The 17,041-nt window shown below is 40.8% G+C and overlaps 2 protein-coding genes across 4 annotated transcripts in view; both read left to right on the forward strand.

Annotated features, from left to right (window-relative positions):
• The first annotated feature begins 214 nt into the window (after nucleotides 1-214).
• LOC146984298 (uncharacterized) lies at nucleotides 215-9,169 on the forward strand. Its single transcript, XM_085783199.1, has 9 exons — nucleotides 215-590; nucleotides 1,384-1,540; nucleotides 1,730-1,922; nucleotides 2,101-2,202; nucleotides 3,033-3,134; nucleotides 3,966-4,067; nucleotides 6,177-6,278; nucleotides 8,094-8,195; nucleotides 9,113-9,169. The coding sequence occupies exons 1-9, from the start codon at nucleotides 485-487 to the stop codon at nucleotides 9,167-9,169; spliced, it is 1,023 nt and encodes a 340-aa protein (XP_085639325.1). The 5' UTR covers nucleotides 215-484.
• Nucleotides 9,170-9,763: 594 nt separating this feature from the next.
• The window catches only part of LOC146984299 (uncharacterized), a 7,798-nt gene continuing 520 nt past the window's right edge, over nucleotides 9,764-17,041 (forward strand). The window contains exons 1-4 of one of the 3 annotated variants that reach the window (XM_085781359.1): nucleotides 9,764-10,006; nucleotides 13,532-13,573; nucleotides 14,722-14,814; nucleotides 14,922-15,053. In XM_085781359.1, the coding sequence (XP_085637485.1) occupies nucleotides 9,824-10,006; nucleotides 13,532-13,573; nucleotides 14,722-14,814; nucleotides 14,922-15,053 (450 nt within the window). In that variant the 5' untranslated portion in view covers nucleotides 9,764-9,823. Of the gene's footprint in view, nucleotides 10,007-10,200; nucleotides 10,324-10,945; nucleotides 13,196-13,531; nucleotides 13,574-14,721; nucleotides 14,815-14,921; nucleotides 15,054-17,041 lie in introns of those variants that run through there. The other 2 variants (XM_085781358.1, XR_015036145.1) reach the window with 2 other exon arrangements.

Below are 17,041 nucleotides of genomic sequence, written 5' to 3' on the forward strand. Positions count from 1 at the left end.
CCGGACCGGGGCTTCAGGTTTTGTTGACATGAACACAAAGCTGGCTCGAGCCGCCTCATCTCGTCTCCCGCACGAGACACGGTGATAAAAGAATGATAGCAAACTACAGGTACTGCGGATTTCTCAGGTCCCCCACCTGTTTGATTCAGAGGATGATGAATGAACGGGCTATATGTGGGGAAAAAAATCTCCACTTGAAGCGGCAGCTTTATATCACGCACTGGGCCGATTTTATATTAGGCTTTTATTTTATTAGACTACATAAACTGCAAACTGTCTCAGTGGCTGCTTAGTTTAGTCTGACCTGCTGTTGCTGGTAATATTTTGCAGCTGGTCTTGAACTAGTCTGAACATGCACAATATTAACTTATCTCTGATCATTTTGTGCAGATGTATTTTTTTTGTCTGTCAACAATAGCTTACTGAACAATTCTCTTATGGTGAATGTGGAGTAACGATTAAAAAATGTTTTCCCAGGGCCATCATGTCCAGGAGAAGAAGGATCAGGCCTGCAGATGATGCAAAAACACATATCCTGTCTGGCACTGACAAGCCTGGCCTTTTAGCAAGACATATCAACAGTGACAAAGGTAAGTGGCAGTAGTTTCCTTGACACAACTTATGCATTTCAAAAGCAAACCCATAAAGTGCATACAAAGGACAGTTTAGGGTTCAGGTTATACATATGTGGCTTTTTTGCTTTTGACAGAGAATTTCAATCAGACAGACTGATAGAAATTTATTTTTGTTTATTTATGACAAATATTCTTATTCTGTGGGTAATGGGGGCGGGACTAGATAAGCTTTTGCTTCTCCCGCTTTTCCCTTTCGGCCATGTATTGTATTATTTGATGATGAAGTGTGATGATGATGATTTAAATTGACATGCCCGAAATAAACAAATTGATTGATTGATTGATTGAAATTAGTGTGATATTTTACAGTCCAGGCAAGACAGTGTGCTTTGTTAAAATATTCTACTGAAGTGTCCTGTGAAGTAAACATTAAACATTCGCCGGCCGGCTCTAGATACTTTGAGACATTGCCTGAATTGTTGTTTACCAAGTTGAAAAACCACAACCTGAACTTCTATATCTGAACGTCTCTGAGCTTACCCAACTGTGTAACGGCTCTGACCGGAAGTGACATTTCCTTGGTTGCCAACTCAGTGTAGGTTATATGTGACTGACTGTGATATTCACTGTACTTGCATATCAATGCATACAATAGGGACCTCTTTTAAGAAACTAAAATAACTCTTATTGCTGTCGCCATCAAACTGGGGAAGTGCTGAGCATTGTCTGCAGGCACATTGACTAGACAGCACACAAACCCACTTCACAACAAACTGTAACATGCCTTTACTTTATTATATTCTTGTAGGAAGAGGAGTGTTTGCCACAAACCCCATTGAACCAGGGGACTTTGTCTTGGAGTACAGGGGAAAACTCCTCACACAGGAAGAATGCCAGTCACGATGTTACTCGGACATTGAAAGCACATTCCTCTTTGACTTTGAGTGGCAGAACTGTCACTTTTGGTAAGCATGTAAAGATAGATGTTTTGTATAGATGTATAGCCGCTAGATAAATGAACCCTAGAACAAACTTTTAATAGATGATGAATGAACTAAAGTGCAAATACTCTTGGAAAATTCATTAAAACATATTTCTTCCAATGAAACTATTTAAGATTAAAACACTACTATGATCTTTCTTATACTTTTCAGCCTTGATGCATCTGAAGAAGATGAATCTCTTGGAAGATTAGTCAATGACAGTCACAAAAATCCAAACTGTGTCATGAAAAAAATCATAGTTAACAACAAGCCACATTTGTGCCTATTCGCGATGAAGAAAATAGAAATAGGATCTGAAATTGAGTACAACTATGGTGATTCAAAATGGCCATGGCGCAGCAAGGTGAGTTGGTTGGATTAAGCATGGAGCTTTTTTTTTAAATATTTAAGTGTAAAAAATGTGTGTATTTCTCCGATATTAATCATGTTTTCAGTATTATTCTGAGTATATAAGGAAATGCATGTGATGTTTGACCTGTGTGATGTAATTTAACATCACTAATTGTTAAATTGAATTTCAGGTGGCGGACCCTCAGACTCCTGCAGCAGCAGTAGAGACAGAGACCTGTCCTGTAACCCAGATGTTCCACGAGGAATCAAAGCCAGATGAGACTAACACACAGGTAAAAAAGACATTGTAGACAGTCATCACAACTAATCTGTGGTGACTAGCATGTGATGCTGTTCTGTCAACAAAATTGGCCAGATGTGAGTGATTCAGGTTCACGTACTGTGCTGAATGTGGCGCTGTGTCCCTCACTGCCTAGCAAGCTGCATGCACAGACCAGAAGACTTGATTCACGTTCAGTAACCGTACTGCTAAACTTATCACATCTGTGTAGCATCATGTTAAGTGAATGTACTGTGCACACAAGACTCATGTTCACCATGTAGTAATATTTGCTGGTTCTCCCACAAATGTCTGTGTACTGATATGTGGACGCACCGTCCCTCTTTTTTTCTCTTTTTTTGCAATCATGTCCCTCATTAAGTGCAGTGAACGTGTTACAGAGTGTATCTGAACCTCAGGGCTGAATCATGACCTAGTGATGGATTGTTTGTCGGTGTATCAGTTCAGGAAGTTAGAGAATAATGCTCTTTGCAGTCAGGGCTCCATAAGCACAGAGTGATTCAGTGAACAAATCTTTTGAACGACTCATTTTAATGGACTGATTCTACTGATTCAGTACAGTCAAACGAACTGCTGATCCCATCACTACGGTGACTAGTATATGATATTGTTCTGTTACCAACATGGGGCAATGTTCACTTTGTTTTAATGCAGTCATGAATGGTGTGATAGCCAGTTAGTGTCACACAGGTTTCCAGTCATGTCCTTATGTTTGAGAATCTATTTTACTTTTAGGTAACATTGTTAGCTGTGAATGTCTCCACATACAGCTATGACTTCATTCAGCTCTAAGTGTCTTCTTGTCTGGCATCTAAATTTCAGGTGGCGGACCCTCAGACTCCTGCAGCAGCAGTAGAGACAGAGACCTGTCCTGTAACCCAGATGTTCCACGAGGAATCAAAGCCAGATGAGACTAACACACAGGTAAAAAATACATTGTAGACAGTCATCACAACTGCTCTGTGGTGACTAGCTTGTGATGCTGTTCTGTCACAAAAATTGGCCAGATGTGAGTGATTCAGGTTCACGTACTGTGCTGAATGTGGCGCTGTGTCCCTCACTGCCTAGCAAGCTGCATGCACAGACCAGAAGACTTGATTCACGTTCAGTAACCGTACTGCTAAACTTATCACATCTGTGTAGCATCATGTTAAGTGAATGTACTGTGCACACAAGACTCATGTTCACCATGTAGTAATATTTGCTGGTTCTCCCACAAATGTCTGTGTACTGATATGTGGACGCACCGTCCCTCTTTTTTTTCTCTTTTTTTGCAATCATGTCCCTCATTAAGTGCAGTGAACGTGTTACAGAGTGTATCTGAACCTCAGTGCTGAATCATGACCTAGTGATGGATTGTTTGTCGGTGTATCAGTTCAGGAAGTTAGAGAATAATGCTCTTTGCAGTCAGGGCTCCATAAGCACAGAGTGATTCAGTGAACAAATCTTTTGAACGACTCATTTTAATGGACTGATTCTACTGATTCAGTACAGTCAAACGAACTGCTGATCCCATCACTACGGTGACTAGTATATGATATTGTTCTGTTACCAACATGGGCCAATGTTCACTTTGTTTTAATGCAGTCATGAATGGTGTGATAGCCAGTTAGTGTCACACAGGTTTCCAGTCATGTCCTTATGTTTGAGAATCTATTTTACTTTTAGATAACATTGTTAGCTGTGAATGTCTCCACATACAGCTATGACTTCATTCAGCTCTAAGTGTCTTCTTGTCTGGCATCTAAATTTCAGGTGGCGGACCCTCAGACTCCTGCAGCAGCAGTAGAGACAGAGACCTGTCCTGTAACCCAGATGTTCCACGACGAATCAAAGCCAGATGAGACTAACACACAGGTAAAAAATACATTGTAGACAGTCATCACAACTACTCTGTGGTGACTAGCTTGTGATGCTGTTCTGTCAACAAAATTGGCCAGATGTGAGTGATTCAGGTTCACGTACTGTGCTGAATGTGGCGCTGTGTCCCTCACTGCCTAGCAAGCTGCATGCACAGACCAGAAGACTTGATTCACATTCAGTAACCGTACTGCTAAACTTATCACATCTGTGTAGCATCATGTTAAGTGAATGTACTGTGCACACAAGACTCATGTTCACCATGTAGTAATATTTGCTGGTTCTCCCATAAATGTCTGTGTACTGATATGTGGACGCACCGTCCCTCTTTTTTTTTTTTAAAGACATATTTAAGTGTCAAAAATGAAAAAGAGACTCTCCACACACTTAGATCGATGCAGTTTCACTTTATTAAAAGCTAAGCTTTCGGTCTCACATGACCTTCATCAGAGCATACACTGAGACAATGGGCAGGCAGGTAGAAAAAGACACACACTCCTAATTTCATCAGTGATACACCTGTGTGCACCCTGGTGGTGGAAGCTCCACCTCTTGGGAAATGTAGTTCTGGGGCATACAAATGGCAGCCATCTCATAGGGTCAAAGCACAGGGTGAAGCACAGTCAATTTGTTACTTTGAACAATCAAAGAGAAACACAAATACAATCATGAAACATCTCCTGATTAAATAACACACTCAAAACAGGAAAAATTGGCTCTGGGAGGTGTTGACCTTCATCAACAGAGATACCCAAATAGAAAAGAAGAGAGAAAACCAGTACATTAAATTGAATGAAGAGCTATGAATGGGTATCAGGCAAAAAAACATCATAAACCATAGTCTCTATATTCTAAATGAATGTCTAGGATTATAACAAAACATGCATATCGAAATCCTCATTCAGGCCCATTGGTTGAAGTGTGTCTAGAGTATCTATCAGAATAGCTCCCGTTGGCATAATCTTCTGTCAACATCTCCTCCTATTGACAATACAATGTACTCAATGCCCTGAAATCGCAGAGAGGAGATAGGATGTCAGAATTCACTAATGTGGCGAGCTACAGGGTAGTTCACATCATTGCGTCTGATGGAGCTCTTGTGCTCGCTGATCCTCTGTTTTAGACTGCGTGTAGTTTTACCTATGTAGGTCTTATCACAGGGGCATTTTAATAAATAGATCACAAAAGTTTTCCTGTAAGAGGCTTTATCACATGCAGTACAGAAAATGTGATCTATTTATTAAAATGCCCATTGCACATTGTATTATCAAGAGGAGGAGATGTGGACAGAAGATTATGCCAACGGGAGCTATTCTGATAGATACTCTAGACACACTTCAACCAATGGGCCTGAATGAGGATTTCGATATGCATGTTTTGTTATAATCCTAGACATTCATTTAGAATATAGAGACTATGGTTTATGATGGTTTTTTGCCTGATACCCATTCATAGCTCTTCATTCAATTTAATGTACTGGTTTTCTCTCTTCTTTTCTATTTGGGTATCTCTGTTGATGAAGGCCAACACCTCCCAGAGCCAATTTTTCCTGTTTTGAGTGTGTTTAATCAGGAGATGTTTCATGATTGTATTTGTGTTTCTCTTTGATTGTTCAAAGTAACAAATTGACTGTGCTTCACCCTGTGCTTTGACCCTATGAGATGGCTGCCATTTGTATGCCCCAGAACTACATTTCCCAAGAGGTGGAGCTTCCACCACCAGGGTGCACACAGGTGTATCACTGATGAAATTAGGAGTGTGCGTCTTTTTCTACCTGCCTGCCCATTGTCTCAGTGTATGCTCTGATGAAGGTCATGTGAGACCGAAAGCTTAGCTTTTAATAAAGTGAAACTGCATCGATCTAAGTGTGTGGAGAGTCTCTTTTTCATTTTTGACATTGTTTATGTCTCCAGCACCTTAGCTAAGAACCAGCCGGGTGAAGCGGCAGCCCTCTTTTTGCAGACATATTTAAGTGTAAAAAATGTTCGTATTTCTCCAATATTAATCATGTTTCCAGTATTATTCTGAGTGTATCTAAGGAAATGCATGTGATGTTTGATATGTGTGATGTGGTTTAACATGACTAATTGTTTAATTGAATTTTAGGTGGCCGACCCTCAGACTCCTGCAGCAGCAGTAGAGACAGAGACCTGTCCTGTAACCCAGATGTTCCACGAGGAATCAAAGCCAGATGAGACTAACACACAGGTAAAAAAAAAAGACATTGTAGACAGTCATCACAACTAATCTGTGGTGACTAGCATGTGATGCTGTTCTGTCACCAAAATGGGCCAATGTCCACTTTGCTTTGATGCAGTCATTATTACTTGTTAGGTGGTATGATAACAGCCAGCTAATGTCACACATTTCAAGTCATGTCCTTGTGGGGTCATTTCATGTCACAAACACTCTTGATGGGGGAGGGGAACTTAACACACTTGTATGTTTCTAGTCTCACCCATATGGGGCCCCTCCGTTTGGTTCTCACTGTTGGTGTTTTTATGTTCCTGTGACAACACCTGGCATTATCTTAAGTTTGATTTTAACAGTCATAATTGTACACTGTGTGAGCTGTTGCGTGTCTTAAAGTGATATTTCAAATGTGAGGCACTGCAAATCTTTGTAATGGCTCATAAGAGTTGCTGATACCTCAGAAAAACGATGCTGTAGTCAGAAAGACTAAGCCAAAATGGGCCATCAATGTTCATATTGCTTTAAAGTAGTCGTTATTACTCATTGGATGGTATGATAACAGCCAGCTAATGTCACACATTTCAAGTCATGTCCTTGTGGGGTCATTTCATGTCACAAACACTCTTGATGGGCGAGGGGAACTTATCACACTTGTATGTTTCTAGTCTCACCCATATGGGGCCCCTCCGTTTGGTTCTCACTGTTGGTGTTTTTATGTTCCTGTGACAACACCTGGCATTATGTTAAGTTTGATTTTAACAGTCATAATTGTACACTGTGTGAGCTGTTGCGTGTCTTAAAGTTATATTTCAAATGTGAGGCACTGCAAATCTTTGTAATGGCTCATAAGAGTTGCTGATACCTCAGAAAAACGATGCTGTAGTCAGAAAGACTAAGCCAAAATGGGCCATCAATGTTCATATTGCTTTAAAGTAGTCGTTATTACTCATTGGATGGTATGATAACAGCCAGCTAATGTCACACATTTCAAGTCATGTCCTTGTGGGGTCATTTCATGTCACAAACACTCTTGATGGGGGAGGGGAACTTAACACACTTGTATGTTTCTAGTCTCACCCATATGGGGCCCCTCCGTTTGGTTCTCACTGTTGGTGTTTTTATGTTCCTGTGACAACAACTGGCATTATGTTAAGTTTGATTTTAACAGTCATAATTGTACACTCTGTGAGCTGTTGCGTGTCTTAAAGTTATATTTCAAATGTGAGGCACTGCAAATCTTTGTAATGGCTCATAAGAGTTGCTGATACCTCAGAAAAACGATGCTGTAGTCAGAAAGACTAAGCCAAAATGGGCCATCAATGTTCATATTGCTTTAAAGTAGTCGTTATTACTCATTGGATGGTATGATAACAGCCAGCTAATGTCACACATTTCAAGTCATGTCCTTGTGGGGTCATTTCATGTCACAAACACTCTTGATGGGCGAGGGGAACTTAACACACTTGTATGTTTCTAGTCTCACCCATATGGGGCCCCTCCGTTTGGTTCTCACTGTTGGTGTTTTTATGTTCCTGTGACAACACCTGGCATTATCTCAACGTTGATTTTAACAGTCATAATTGTACACTGTGTGAGCTCTTGCGTGTTTTAAAGTGATATTTCAAATGTGAGGCACTGCAAATCTTTGTAACGGCTCATAAGAGTTGCTGATATCTCAGAAAAACGATGCTGTGACCTCAGTCTTATAGTTCTGTGCTGTTTGAGAATCTGTTTTACTTTTAGGTAACATTGTTAGCTGTGAATGTCTCCACATACAGCTATGACTTCATTCAGCTCTAAGTGTCTTCTTGTCTGGCATCTAAATTTCAGGTGGTGGACCCTCAGACTCCTGCAGCAGCAGTAGAGACAGAGACCTGTCCTGTAACCCAGATGTTCCACGAGGAATCAAAGCCAGATGAGACTAACACACAGGTAAAAAAAAAAAGACATTGTAGACAGTCATCACAACTAATCTGTGGTGACTAGCATGTGATGCTGTTCTGTCACCAAAATGGGCCAATGTCCACTTTGCTTTGATGCAGTCATTATTACTTGTTAGGTGGTATGATAACAGCCAGCTAATGTCACACATTTCAAGTCATGTCCTTGTGGGGTCATTTCATGTCACAAACACTCTTGATGGGGGAGGGGAACATAACACACTTGTATGTTTCTAGTCTCACCCATATGGGGCCCCTCCGTTTGGTTCTCACTGTTGGTGTTTTTATGTTCCTGTGACAACAACTGGCATTATCTTAAGTTTGATTTTAACAGTCATAATTGTACACTGTGTGAGCTGTTGCGTGTCTTAAAGTGATATTTCAAATGTGAGGCACTGCAAATCTTTGTAATGGCTCATAAGAGTTGCTGATACCTCAGAAAAACGATGCTGTAGTCAGAAAGACTAAGCCAAAATGGGCCATCAATGTTCATATTGCTTTAAAGTAGTCGTTATTACTCATTGGATGGTATGATAACAGCCAGCTAATGTCACACATTTCAAGTCATGTCCTTGTGGGGTCATTTCATGTCACAAACACTCTTGATGGGCGAGGGGAACTTAACACACTTGTATGTTTCTAGTCTCACCCATATGGGGCCCCTCCGTTTGGTTCTCACTGTTGGTGTTTTTATGTTCCTCTGACAACACCTGGCATTATCTCAACGTTGATTTTAACAGTCATAATTGTACACTGTGTGAGCTCTTGCGTGTTTTAAAGTGATATTTCAAATGTGAGGCACTGCAAATCTTTGTAATGGCTCATAAGAGTTGCTGATATCTCAGAAAAACGATGCTGTGACCTCAGTCTTATAGTTCTGTGCTGTTTGAGAATCTGTTTTACTTTTAGGTAACATTGTTAGCTATGAATGTCTCCACATACAGCTATGACTTCATTCAGCTCTAAGTGTCTTCTTGTCTGGCATCTAAATTTCAGGTGGTGGACCCTCAGACTCCTGCAGCAGCAGTAGAGACGGAGACCTGTCCTGTAACCCAGATGTTCCACGAGGAATCAAAGCCAGATGAGACTAACACACAGGTAAAAAAAAAAAAGACATTGTAGACAGTCATCACAACTAATCTGTGGTGACTAGCTTGTGATGCTGTTCTGTCACCAAAATGGGCCAATGTCCACTTTGCTTTTTATGTTCCTTTGGCATCACTTGGCATTATCTCAACTTTGATTTTAACAGTCATAATTGTACACTGTGTGAGCTGTTGCGTGTTTTAAAGTGATATTTCAAATGTGAGACAGTTGGCAGATTGGCAGATTCCACCTGTCTGTTAAAGTTAACAGACTGTTAACTGTTAAAGTTAACAGATTTTCCTGTTTTTCATATTTAGGTTTTTCAAGCCCAAAGGTTTTCGCTCGTTGCTTATTCAGATAGTGATGAAACTGATGAGGACTGTATGGAGAACAAAACGTCCACTCCACACCGTGATGGAAGGAAGAAAACAGATGACATTTTCGTATGCCATTCATGAAATCCATTCATTTTTTAGTCAAGTAATTGTATAAACCTTGCTGTTATTGGTTTTATGTGCATTTGTGGATGAATATATGCACGTCTTGACATACCTTTTGTTTTTTCAGATGGATAGTGGGCCGGATGTGTCTGATCATTTGTATGATACCGATGAATCTATTGTGGAAGACACCTGTGATGAGGCTTCTCCAAACCATTCCAACGAGCAATCAGATGATGAACTTGTTCCACCACTGAGACGCACAAAAAGCATTCTGGTGAGGTCTTAAAAGTTATGAGTAAGTTACAGTATGGGTACTTTTAGTTGATGAGCCCTTTTCCCCAATTTCGTTGTTGTGGAAATGACAATAAATGTATCCGTCGATCCGTCTGCCTGTCCATCCATCTGCCATTTGTTTTTCTACCGTGTCAACAAAAAGGGAAAATAATCTCCATGTCTTCCTCTTTGCAGATGGATAGAGTATATGATTTTGCTGGCTGTCTCTACGACTCAAGTGATGACAGCACACAAGGCACTTTCATTTCCGAGCCTAAAAGGAATTCACAGAGGCCAAGAAGAATCTCTTGCCATCCCGTAAGCCTTTTTTTGATTCTTTTATGTGTTTTCATGACTGTGAACATGTCTGGTATTCTTGCTAGTGGACCTGATACTGACTCAATTTTATTGTATATATATATATGACATATTTAGATTGTTTTGAAGGTTTTTACTAGGGATGGGCATGATTACTTAGGTGAGAGAAAGATAGAGAGAGAAAGAGAGAGAAAACTGACATAAGCTTGTGGTGTGAGGACAGGGAATGAACTTCATTTTGCGGGCAATGTCTCATTTTTTGTATGAACAATTGAACATGAAGTTGCTGTTTCACCAGCTGTAGGCTGTGTCCTCTCACTTGTTATAATTTTAGCCACTGGTGTTATGCCGTCTTCTGCCTGCTAACACATGCAATATCTTCTTGTCTGCCTGGAAACACTGGCGAAACCACTGTTAACAGTCAGACAAGGACCTAACAGATTTAATTTTATGGTAAAAAAAAATGCCAGTATTTGTTCATTATGTAATGTGATTAATTGAATATAAAAGGAAATGGAAGCGCCATTCCCAGTTTTTAGTCAAATGTTTTGTCCAACATAAATTAACAGTATGTGTTTTCATTCATAAATTTATTTACACATTCAAAGTATACTCAGATTTTTGATACTTAATGTTTCAAAATGAGTGATTGACACATGATTTTGTTGTTGTTGTTTTTGAAAGATTCAGATGAACGTTGTGGAATCAGATGACTCAGACATAGATAGTCAAGATGAGTACATTCCATGTCCCATTGACGAAAGCACAGAGAGTGATAGCAGTTTGGAATTAACCCTGGAAGATGGAAAAAAGAAAAAATCAGCATATAGTAGAAGAACATCTTCCAGTCAGAGCAAGTTTAAGCCCAGGGACAGTGGAAGTGAGTCCTCAAATCAGAGAAGAAGCAAGGCATCCAGTCAGAGCAAGTTTAAGCCCAGGGAGAGTGGAAGTGGGTCATCAAGTCAGAGAAACAAGTTTTCTGGTCAGAACACAAGTGAGTCTTCCAGTCAGAGCTCGCTTGAGCTTAGCCAGAAGAGAACCTTTGAAAGATGTCAAGCCCCCACACAAAAATTTCCAAATCGCAGAGCTGATGGGAATGAAAAGAAAATAGTGTCAACATATTCACAAAAGGATGCGAGTGTTTCAGTGCCCCTGGAAGAAGAACAGTCCATCTATGTCAGTCCAGTTTTAAAGAAGGGGAATGGATCCAGAAGCTATAATAAGAAACATTTCTGCTTTTATTGCAGAAAGTTTGTCCAGAAAATGTCAAGACACTTGTGGCGTAAGCACCAAGATGAAACAGAGGTTGCAAAAGCACTGAGCTTGCCAAAGAACTCAAAAGAACGAAGACTGCAGTTAGACTATATACGAAATAAAGGCAACTTTGAGCACAACAGTGATGTTCTGGAGACACGAAAAGGCAATCTCATACCATGGAAGCAACCACAGAAAAAATCTGAAGGACAGCAATTTACCCATTGTATTCACTGCTATGGCTTGTTCTCCAGAAGAGCGATGTGGCGTCACTTTCAGGTGTGCAGCTTCAAACCTGAGGATACCAAACCAGGCAAAAAAAGAGTTCAAGCATTGTGTGCTTTCGCTGAACCTGCTCCACCTGGCTTTAACGATGCTTATTGGAAGTTCTTAAGTGTTATGAACCAAGACAGGATTGCAGTTGTTATTAAAGAAGACCGCTGCCTTCTTGAGTATGGTTACAGACTGTTCAAAAAGAATGAGAAGATTGTCAGTCAACATCAGTATATACGACAGAAACTGAGAGAGCTTGGCAGGTTTTTATTGGAAGCAAGAAAAGTTACACATGTGAAGACCATTCAAGAACTCATAAAACCTGAACAGTACACTCAGGTTGTCTCTGCTGCTAAGAGCCTGTCTGGATTCAGTGAGCAAACTGGTAAATACCAACGTCCATCTCTTGCGCGCAAGGTTGGCCATAGCTTACATTCTTTGGCCATGTTCATCAAGTCTGAAGGCCTGAAAAAGAAAGATAAACAAGCTACTCAAGATGCTGAGGATTTTGCTCAACTTTATCAAGAAAGTTGGAGGTTTGATATCGCGAGCCAAGCATTAACTCAGCTAGACCAGAGCAAATGGAATGCTCCACAACTCCTACCTTTCACACAAGATATCCAAAAGCTTCATTGTCATCTAGCTGAGAAACAGCAGCAACATTTGAATGATCTACAAGAACACCCATCACCATCAAACTGGAAGGAGCTTGCAAAAGTGACCCTGACACAAGTTGTATTGTTTAACCGGCGGAGAGGAGGGGAAGTGTCCAGGATGCTCCTGTCTTCGTACCTGTCAAAGGACACATCAGACACACATGTAGATGTAAGCTTGGCTCTTACACCACTTGAACAGAAGCTGTGTAAACATTTTGTAAGGATTACAATTGTTGGCAAGAGAGGAAGAAAGGTACCAGTTCTTTTGACCCCACTCATGAGAGAGTCACTCGATGCTCTAACCAAGAAGAGACAAGAATGCGGGGTGCTGTGTGAAAATGTGTATCTGTTTGCATTACCATGCTCTGTCCATTACCTAAGGGCCTCTGACTGCATAAGGCAGTTTGTAGGAGAATGTGACCACATCAAAAATCCTGAAGCATTAACATCAACAAAACTGAGAAAACATATCGCCACCCTCTCAACTGTGTTGAACCTCAAGACCACGGAACTCGATCAGTTGGCAGACTTTCTTGGGCATAATATCGCTGTCCACCGGAAGCACTACCGCCTTCCAGAGGGCACCCTCCAATTGGCTAAAATCAGCAAAGTACTACTGGCCATGGAGCAGGGACGCCTAGGAGAATTGAAAGGAAAAAGTCTGGATGAAATTCAAGTTGACGTGAATGGTACTAAGTGTCATTACTTTTAAAAGTACAATATATGACATTTATTCTTAAGCATCCAGTAAGCAAATATTTACCCTGTAAAACATATTGGAATAGTGGTGATTGGATGAGAATGACTGTTGCTCTCACATAGACACAAACATACAGATAGAAAAGTAAGTTTTATTGATCTGTATTGTATTTTGACTGTATCTACCTCAGTAGTTATTGAAACAGTATGATCAGTCAAGCAATTGTCTGCAGTTTTTACAGTATGTATAGTCTTAATTGGCAGATTGCCCACAGTTTCAGCTTTCCAACTCAATAAAAATAATATTATATCTATTAACATTTTAGAGACCATTGGCATGGAGGGGCCTTCAGAAGAGGACATCGAAGGTATGTGATAAATTGGTTATAAACTAGCCATCATTGGTCATTAATATATATATGAGCTTTGCATTTGGATTTTGTTAACACCGTTGAAAGCCTGCAGGTTTCCCTGACTGGTAATGTCCTGACCTTGTGTTAAGACAAGGATACAATATCACTTTGTCTCCAGGATTGAGGGCACAAGTCTGATTCAGCAAGATGGGGGTCTGGGATTGAAATCTACTATATGATTGTCAAAGTACAGTGACAATATTACATTTCTCTTAACTGTCATTCATCTGTAAAACCAAGCTCACAACAAAGATTCAGGACAAGACAAAATCATTATAAAATGTTGCAGGGCAAAGGTTTAGCAGTGTGAATAGGCCATTTGCAGAACATCTGCAGCCGTTTCAAATATTTTATAAAGATAAGCCCTGGCGTGTGGTGGCTTTCTCAGGTAGGCAGAGCCAAAGACTCAACTGTACATGGAGAAATCACTCATTCAGAATGTGTAATTAAGGTTTTTCATATACCATCCATGCTAAAAGAAACAATTTTATGATTGTGTGCTGCCTTTTGTCCTAGTTCACAGTCTCCCCTGGACATCTTGCTGCTCTCTACCTGGACATCTTCAGCTTTACTGCATTGAAAACATTAATAAATATGGTAGCTGTGGAAAACTCCATCAAATGCTTAAGAATTATGTTAAATTGTAAATATGTAAACTAAATAAATTAAGTCTTAATAGACCAGGCTAAAATCATAATTTGTAAGAGCAGTGAGACAGAGCAGTGAGACAGACCAGGCTGCAGGCAGTGGTTGGTGCAGGGAGAGTGTGAGAGCGTGAGACACAAATATAAGAAGAGACTGTAAACAGCTGCTCCACAGTTCACTACTGTGGCTGGGGCAATAAGATGACCAGCTGTTTGAAGAACCCCTTTGACTCAGTTCAGTCAGACAACTGTGGATTATTTTAATGTATTTTATTAGTTATGAATAATTATTATAACAGACTCTGTCTCGATATTCATTCTCTGATCTGCCTGACGGGTATTTCAATGTCATTTCGGTTAATATCATTATCAATCTAGCTTTACTGACTACTTATATTTAAGTTTATTAAAGTTTGTATGTCTCTCTTGCATGTTTGAATGAGCCTTTTCTGTGTCCAGGTGAAGAGGGGTCGGACGATGACGTCAGCATTTCATCCATACACGAATGTACCTCCACATCACAAGTCCAAGACCAGACAGGGTCTGCAACAGGTGAGCCTGAACAATTAGATTATTTTATAAAATAAAATAATTTCTCTTCTGAATGTTTCTTCAATTTTTTGTCATTCATTATTTATTAAAGTTCTTTCTGTGCCTAGATGTCAGTCAACCAGATGAGGTCAGCATGCCAAGAGAAGAGGAGTCAGAAGATGAGGTCAGCTTGTCATCCCCTCAAGAATGTACCTCCACATCACAAGTCCATAAACAGAGTGTGTCTGCAAAAAAAAGAGGTAAGCTCTGGGGCTTGGATTCTCTTTTGGGCCACTGCCCAAAAGTTCACTACTTTGCTTTTAATGAAAATGTTACCTGTTTTATACTGGCCTCAGCCATGTACAATCGCTAAAACACAGACGACCAGTGAGTAAAGAGTCAAAAAGCAACAGAACAATCACTGGTGCCTGAACAGTATCCTATAACTTCATTAACGCAGCTCAAACCAACTGGGTGCCTCAGCACGGAAACCAAGCTTTGATAAATACACCGGATCTGCACTGGTCCAGTATCCTCCCGTATTTTAGCTGGTCGCTACCGGTGCTTAAAAAAAAAAAAAAACACTTGTCACAGTGGAGCTGAGAACAGCGGAGTTTCCTCTGCTGTGATGTGGTCAAGGCATTTCATTTTTATAAACAACCTCAGAGCTGTCTGTCTTCAGACTGTCCTGACCTGTCCCTGACAACATAGAGCTACCTGTGTGATTGCTTACTAGAGCTGTTAAAATTTCTCCCAAATCACGTTGAATATTCGCCTGGTGCAAGCAGCCTCTCTCCAGCGCTGGAGGTTTGCACAGAACTGCTAATAGTGGTGATGCCTGTACCAGCGATCAGCCAAGAGGAGCAGGTTGTTCTAATGGAGAGAGCATGAATGAGCATGGACGCTTGATCATAGCCTGAAGCATCATGAAAATACAAGAGAGCTGCTTATAATATCTGACAGCTCTACATTGAGCTACATTTAAAGGGACAGTATGGGACTTTATTGGCTTTTTATTGACAAAAATCAAATATCGCTTTCATAAAGTAGACTTTGTGTGTTTCAATCAGCTGTTTCACTGAGTTTACTGCTCAGACAAGTGATGAAGCCATCCCTTGTTTTAGCACAGAGCCAAATGGAGACCATTATGAACCTAATGTGATGCTGAACTGCGTCAAGATGGCGTTAAAATGGGCAGACACACAAAGAGAGAGGAGGGACAGGGAAGCGTGAGCCTGTCTCACCTGGTGCAGCGACCCAGTTCATCCCACCTGACAGTGCCTTTGCTCCGTATCAATCCCTCCTCTCACTCTCTCTCCCTCCTCTCCTGTCTCTCTTGCATGACGCGCATCAATGTCGCCCGCGATTGTTTTTCCTTTTTTTCACGGCACCGTAGTCTACTTGCTACAAACTTTAACATCCCATAATATCAGGACAATATTTTTTTACCGTTATAAAATAGCAAGCCTACACAGCAGCCACGTCCCCTGTGCTCCGGCTCAGCTGACCGCTGTTCAGATGGCGGTTATAGATCTTCACATGTTGAACTATTTTAAACAAAGTGCAGCCAAACACCAGGCTGAAGAGAGAGCGAGGCTCCTGACAGCTGCAGGTGAGCCACAGGTGAGCTGCAGAGTGGCGCTGTTCGTTTTTTCTTTATTTTTTTCCAGCACCAACGTCCGGTGCAGGTCATACACGCTGTCTGTGTATGTTTGTAGGTCTGATCTTCCACCATGAACTGAACTGCGCTGCAACGATCACCTACTTCTTTTAGGCCTACCTAACAGTCTATGGCTCTAGTCTGGCGAAGTTCAGCATCACATCACTGGACTTTCAAAGTAAACGTGATGCCAGCTGTAAATGAGTTAAATAGTGGAACAGCTGCACTTTTACAGCCGATTTTAGGATGAAACTCTAAACATAACCTAAGCATAAATTACCATGGTGATCTAGCCAGGGAAAAGGATCATGAGGCAAGATTTATGAAAAAATAGAAATGCATTTTAAGTTTTCTAATAATAATGGGACATGAAGCATTCAAAACCAAAAAGAATGAGCCATCTAGCATATCTCTCTGTTGCCTTGAACAGGCTGTGTGCTGCAAAATGCGCTGCAATTCTGGGTCCAAATTTCCCGTGCTGACGTCAAATTACACTGCATGCATGACACGTCCTCGACGGCTTGGCTTTCCACCGCTTGGTACCAGCGGCTGTGGGTGGATGTCTTGCAGCGAATACTACTTGGTTAT

Source organism: Trachurus japonicus, chromosome 7 (assembly GCF_045865225.1).
Source record: "Trachurus japonicus isolate A0001 chromosome 7, Traja_1.0".
Classification (NCBI taxonomy): Eukaryota; Metazoa; Chordata; class Actinopteri; order Carangiformes; family Carangidae; genus Trachurus; species Trachurus japonicus.